This window comes from Stigmatopora argus, chromosome 8 (assembly GCF_051989625.1).
Source record: "Stigmatopora argus isolate UIUO_Sarg chromosome 8, RoL_Sarg_1.0, whole genome shotgun sequence".
In the NCBI taxonomy this organism is placed as follows: domain Eukaryota; kingdom Metazoa; phylum Chordata; class Actinopteri; order Syngnathiformes; family Syngnathidae; genus Stigmatopora; species Stigmatopora argus.
Genome location: NC_135394.1, coordinates 9,288,688 through 9,294,832, shown reverse-complemented (window position 1 = coordinate 9,294,832; position 6,145 = coordinate 9,288,688). Strand labels below are relative to the sequence as shown.

Sequence of the window (6,145 nt, the reverse complement as noted above, 5' to 3'; positions counted from 1 at the left end):
AACACCGTTACCTTGTTTATAAATTGGAGGAAAAAAAGAGACCTCTGATGTGTAACATAGTGGATAAAAACAAATTTAAAAAACTATTTCCAGCAAGTCTCCCCTCTAATTGCGGGCATAGATTTTATCAATGCCAGTATTCTATTATTATCCAATCCATTAAGAGCATCCCAGATTGAGCGCCCTTCCTAATGACAAAATTCAAATTGTAGCTGAATCTCTTCAAATATGTTAAGCAAATATATTGCACACGGTTAAAAATATCAATCAGAATTGATCAAAATGATAGTTAGAAAGAATTATATGAATTATAGAGATAGCACACTTTCTAAAAGTTTCTTCCAGCTCCTTAATTCCCAAACAGACCTTATCCTTGTAAAGATAAAATGTTCCACGCCATGCTCTCACGAGTTTGTGGCCACCTAAAATCTGTGCTTCATCCAGCCATCCTTCAATGGAGGAAGCGACTAAGGTCCTCCTGGATCTCCGCCTCATCCCAAGGCCCGTGGATATTGTCTTTATGCCTCTGTAGCTGAACCAGCAGCCAAGGGCAAAGTAGCATCAAGGAGACCAAGGCCAGCGCAAGAAGGACCGCCCCTCCGGGCCAGCGCGACGCCAGGCCGCCCACCCCTGCCGCGCACACCCCCACGCACACCACCACGAAGTAGCACGGGGCTCTGTCCTTCACCCGCCTCAGCAGGCACGGCCATAGCGCGAAGATCATCAGAGCACAGCTGAGCATCGTGAAAGTATGCATGGCGCCCGGGAGGCGGGACGCCAGACACACGGACGCAAACAGGGCCACGTTAAGGGACAGGCTACCCGGGGGCGAGGGATGGCCGTACGGGAAGGAGACCAAATGAGCCAGGAGCATGAGGGCTGACATGGCGTACACCGTGTCCGTGCTCACGGACTCGGTCAGCGTCTTTAAGACGGGCGAGAAGCCGAAAATGAAGGAGAGGAAGATGATGGCGCTCTGTAAATCGGCCAGATGAGTTCCAGCCGGGGGAACGGGTTCCGCCCGCGCCGCCAGGGCTTGGTACAGTCCATAGCCCAGCAATGAGGTAGCGAGGCTGATAACCAGGAGGGTGTCTGGTGATAGAAGGCCCTAAGAGAAGAGCATATGGATTTAAACAAAAACAAAACAGACTGACCATAAGATAAATTTTGCCAGACACTTTACCTCCTCCATGTAGAGCCAGAGAGTGACAAAAATAGCCACGCAAGAAAGCTGCTGCCCTACCAGGACAGCTTCTCGCACCACGGCCCAGTAGCGGTACTGGCGGATGCCCTCATTCCTCCGCAGCTCCTCCAGGAAGCGGTGGTCCACGTAGTTGTCTGGATACGACTGACGCTCCCACAGTACTTTCCTCCAGGGCACGACCGCACAGGGGCCGTCGTCGGGCCCCATCGCCCCTGGACACGGAGAATTACGCTACAGTACTTCATTGGGAACAAAGGAGATGCTGTCAAGGAATAACGACCAATCCAAGGTATGCACTGCTTTTTGTGCCCATATGAATGGCTGGCGATTAGTCCACCATGTATCCTAACAACTTAATCCTAATCTGTGATGAGCTCTCTATGAAAAATTGTATTGGAAAATAAATAGATGAACATAAAACACGGAAATACATGGAACAACTTATGACAGCACCAGTTAAAAATCGCAATCAGACCTAGGTGTCAAATCAAAATACATAGAAAAAAATAAGATGACACCAGTTTAACCCAATGTCATCATTTGAGAACAGCCTGTACTTGATTTAAAAGAGTTCCCCCTTTCATGCAAATGTTCAGAAAACGTTACAGAAATCTAAACATTGTTAAAATAGGTTAATATTTGTCGCATTACACCTAGACGTGTCTAGTCAACGCGCCTCCCTGATTCAAATTGCCAACAGCAATTTCCGTATTTGACAACACTTTAAGAAGATGTCTCTAAATATGTGGTTATTAAATGTAAAGTTAGTGATTTGTTGACAAACTTTTATCGATACATTTATCCTGTTTACCTGAAAACGTAAAGCTCTTCGTCGGATGTTACCCCAGACGCATGACAGAGACCCGGAAGTTGAAGTGCGCTTGTTTGCATGAATATAATGTACATTTGAGGCTAGATGTGTGACGGGCGTTGTGAGCCAACGAATTTGGGCGTCATTTTATGACCATTTTGCAGCAGAGCCATACAGATTTCTGCCGCAAGATGGAAGTTACTACGGTGGCAACTCACTTTAACATCTATAAATGTTATATATGATATCTGTGCTCATTCAAGGTGAGCCGCGTCTCCAAGTGTTAGAATATGGAAACGAAAAAAAGTATTCAAGTCAAAATTATTTATTAATTTACACATTTACAAGTAAATATCTCCACTTTAGATACAACTTGAGTCTTGCTCAGTAAACTCCATACATAACTTATAATTGTAACAGTCAATTCGCAAAGTGGTAGATATCCATACCAAAATCACAAAAAAAGAAAAATATAGGAATAAACAGTATGTGGGCAGGTGTACATTTGCAACCTAAAGGCACAGACAACACCTAATTTGAATTACTACTTTCTTGTGAAAGATTGTTGAAAGTTTCTAAGTATGTGAATGAAAGATTTCTTAAAACTTAGTGTTTTACCCCCAAAAATTACTGAAAATATTACCAGCATTGATAAAAAAAAAAGTTTGCCGGCACTAAGGACGGACTTTTTGGAAATAGTGGCTTTGCCCATGTGTTTCTCCACTATAACACATCAGAAAAATAGATTTGATTTCTTTTAAATGGGAAAATATTCTTCAGGCTGAGATGCACATGATAATTGTTGTCTGTCCCTTTAATAACACATGGAGTTCTACGCCAAACGTTGACAAATAAAAGCACATCCATTCAGTATTAAAAACAGCGATGATGTTGACCCAGGCAAGAAAACTTCAATATCCAGTGGACTGAAAAAGCAGAATTAAATACGAGGCTCAATGATGGATTTTTGTGGAAAAATCCCCTAAAAAAAAAAAGAAAAAAAAGTTGCTCCCCCTCCAGTTCGTAATGTTCCTTTTGTCCTAGAAGAGCGAGCGCACCACGTAAACCTGCACGCATGACACCACCACCATCACCGCCAGATTGACCATGGACCAAAAGTTGACCCTGTCAAAGTTGCTCTCTTGCAGGTTGCGGTCTCGGGCCTCGAAGGCACGCAACGCCGTCTGGATGTGCATGCTCTTGCCCAGTCGTGACTTCACGCTTCTGATGGTTTCCTGGAAATGAAGTCGAGTTGACGCCAAACAGGTAAGCATGAATCATCTTTAGAGCCAAAAATTATGTATTCATTCATTGGGTCCCTTTGAACTGAGTTGCAGCTGAAACGATTAATCAATTGATAATCAAATTAATAATATACATATGTATAATTATTCTCTGATTTTTAAATTTTTTTAAATTGTATTTTACATTTTTACATTTGTTTATGTTTTGGAAAACAAAGATACAGCTGCATACTTGCATTATCTTCATAGTTGAACTTTTCTCAATGCAGTTTTTTTGCTTCGAATATACATTTAGAGACGAAATGTAAGGCCCACAGTAAAATAACATTAAATTTCACGTTATTTCTGTATAAGCTGGTTGTCGGCTCATCTCAAAAACTCCTATTGCTTTCAATGGCAGTCACTGGGATGGAGGGAAAAAAAATAGAAGATGCATTTCCCCTCTTAGAGTAAAGTGACGCCTGCGCGCCCTTTGACACAATTCACCAGAACGGAGCTCGCTGTCGCAAAACAATTGGCCTGGAGTCTTACAAACTGATAGGTGAGAGTTCACAAAACTGGCCTGGAATGCGTCCCATTTAGTCTGCTAGGTCGCTTTGCACCCAATTTGGCAAATACACCACTGGACAAAGTGCCCTTTAATACTATTGCCATCCTGTCAATCAATATCCAACTGATAAAAATGAAGGGAAACATTAAGACAGATTTTTTGTTGTTGTTTATGCCGTCTCACCATAATGTCCTCCAATTTCATGTCCAACATGTCCGTGCCGTGAATGTACTCCTTCCAATCGTCGGGTTCCTCATCGGTGTCCATGTTGTCCAGGATGAGCTCGAAGAAGACCAGCTTCTCCGAGTCGCTGCTGAAACAGAAGGCGTAGTCTCCGTCCTCCGTCTCGACGCTAAAGTAGGAATATTTGACTCGTTTACAAAACAACACATATTTTCTGGCGATGACGTGATGTTTAACTCACGTGTGCATTCCGTCCGACCTGTGATGGTCGATGTACAGCAGCTCCCCAGTCGGAGAGGAGATGTCAAAATTTACGTCCAAACCCGCGCCATCTAAGACCTGTGTTAACATACAGTACAAAGATAGTATTACATGCAAAGTTTATTATTTCCCGTCATGTTTTCCTTCCTGGCTCCTTTAGTGCTTTGGCAGGTCAGTAATATAATGATTTAATATTGGAAAGGGTTAGCTGGAAAATTAGAAATAAAAGCCCAATAAATCAAACAGAACACTATTATTTTATTATTTTGAAGTTGTTACACTACAGAAGTCATGCCACTATTTCCTCCATGTTACTCTTTTTTTTTTTAATTATTTTGAACAATAGAAAAAATCCAAGTCTTATGGAGAATACATACAGCGATCAAATTAAATGTACTATAACAAAGTAAACAAAAAATTTACATTGAGGAGTTGGTTCTTGCTCTCTGAGTTTTTTTCCCTACATGCACTTCTTTTTACCCTTTCCATTTCTACTTTTCTGTCTTCCCTACTTCCGTCCAAATATTTTAGTATAAATATAGTATGTCATTCCATCTCCAATAAATAAGCAAGTGGAAAACATGCATCACAACTTCGATTAAGTTTGTCTCGATTAAGTTTGTCCCCCCTTAAATCCTAGATTTTATTGACACTGACATTATGACATTGTCCAGATCACGTGCCACATGCTAAGACAAGCAAAATATGAATTTTTCTAATACAAGACATTTGACTAGAGTGGTCTCCACCTGATATTCTATTTCCAGTGAGGCGCCTTTCTTCATCGTCTGGTAGAAACATTCCTTCTGACCGCCGGGCAGAGTGAACGTAAAGTCGCTGTCCAAAGACTGCGAGAAGACGGCCAGCACCGAAAACCTCTCGGAAAGAGCGACAAGTAATACCGACAATACACACGCCAACGGCCTCACGGTGGCCATTGTCGATAAAGTAATGCGATCAGTAAAGCTGGTGATGGAGTCTCTAATGTTTGCTTTAACTGGGAAAAACTTGCTAGACTTGAGTCCGAGAAACACGCGACATCTAAGGACCCCGCCTGATAAGATTTTTTTTTTCTTCATAAAAAAACAACATTACTGTTCGTGTGTTTCCGTCAGTGTTTTTGTAATCGTTTTAAAGACGATTTTTTGCTGATTTTTATTTTTTTAAATGATTATAACTAGAACCACAACCACCCACGTTTTATAATTAGAAACACGATACAGAAATTAACGCCAGGGGGCGACAATGCAAAGGTTTTCTCTTTTTGTCATTCGTGCTTTTTAGTCAATACGTAGTATATATATTTTTTTTAATTCAGCATCGAGTGAAACATGCTTAGAGCAAAAATATTTCCAAACAAATTGAAAATACGTCATATATATTTGTAATCTTGGCATTTACATTACTGAAAAGCATTTAGGTTTTTAAATAAATCATTGTATATCGTGTTCAATGTGACAAAACTGTTCGGCTTTAACACATTCATTTATATTTTTAACGGTTCTCTTTTCAAATGTTTTGGACAGAAAGAGACATCGGTCTCACTGGATTGTATTATCTGGTAAAATTCCGGTTTTGATTGATTGTTTTTTTCCAATTCAATTTACAGGTTGTAAAAAATATATATTTTATATTTCAGACACCTATTAAAAGTTTCAATCTGGGAAAAATATAAAAATAATGATACATGGGGATTTTTAATGCAAGTTGATTACACGTTTTGTTATTAATAACATGAACACACAAAAATCGCAAAAGTACGCGATGTTCACACACAACTGGGGGCATAAATGACGAATCGAGCAGGTTTATTTATCTTCCAAAAACACTATTAAATAAATGTGGCCCAAAAAACACGATTTCCAAGTGCGACGTTTGCACCTCTGTTACAA

At 40.6% G+C, this 6,145-nt stretch overlaps 2 protein-coding genes across 3 annotated transcripts; both read right to left on the bottom strand.

Annotated features, from left to right (window-relative positions):
* Positions 1–393: 393 nt before the first annotated feature.
* Positions 394–2,126, bottom strand: pigc (phosphatidylinositol glycan anchor biosynthesis, class C). Of its 2 annotated transcripts, none has more exons than XM_077607402.1 (3): positions 2,016–2,126; positions 1,184–1,416; positions 394–1,108 (listed from the first exon to the last, which is right to left on the bottom strand). In XM_077607402.1, the coding sequence occupies exons 2-3, from the start codon at positions 1,409–1,411 to the stop codon at positions 452–454; spliced, it is 885 nt and encodes a 294-aa protein (XP_077463528.1). In that variant the 5' UTR covers positions 1,412–1,416; positions 2,016–2,126; the 3' UTR covers positions 394–451. The 2 variants fall into 2 exon arrangements, with proteins under 2 accessions (XP_077463528.1, XP_077463530.1); XM_077607404.1 differs by having other exon boundaries at positions 1,184–1,443; positions 2,016–2,063.
* Positions 2,127–3,017: 891 nt separating this feature from the next.
* Positions 3,018–5,368, bottom strand: tmed5 (transmembrane p24 trafficking protein 5). The gene is made up of 4 exons (XM_077608218.1): positions 5,003–5,368; positions 4,234–4,331; positions 3,993–4,161; positions 3,018–3,250 (listed from the first exon to the last, which is right to left on the bottom strand). Exons 1-4 carry the CDS (start codon positions 5,330–5,332, stop codon positions 3,056–3,058), a joined length of 792 nt encoding a protein of 263 aa, XP_077464344.1. The 5' UTR covers positions 5,333–5,368; the 3' UTR covers positions 3,018–3,055.
* Between the last annotated feature and the right edge of the window lie 777 nt (positions 5,369–6,145).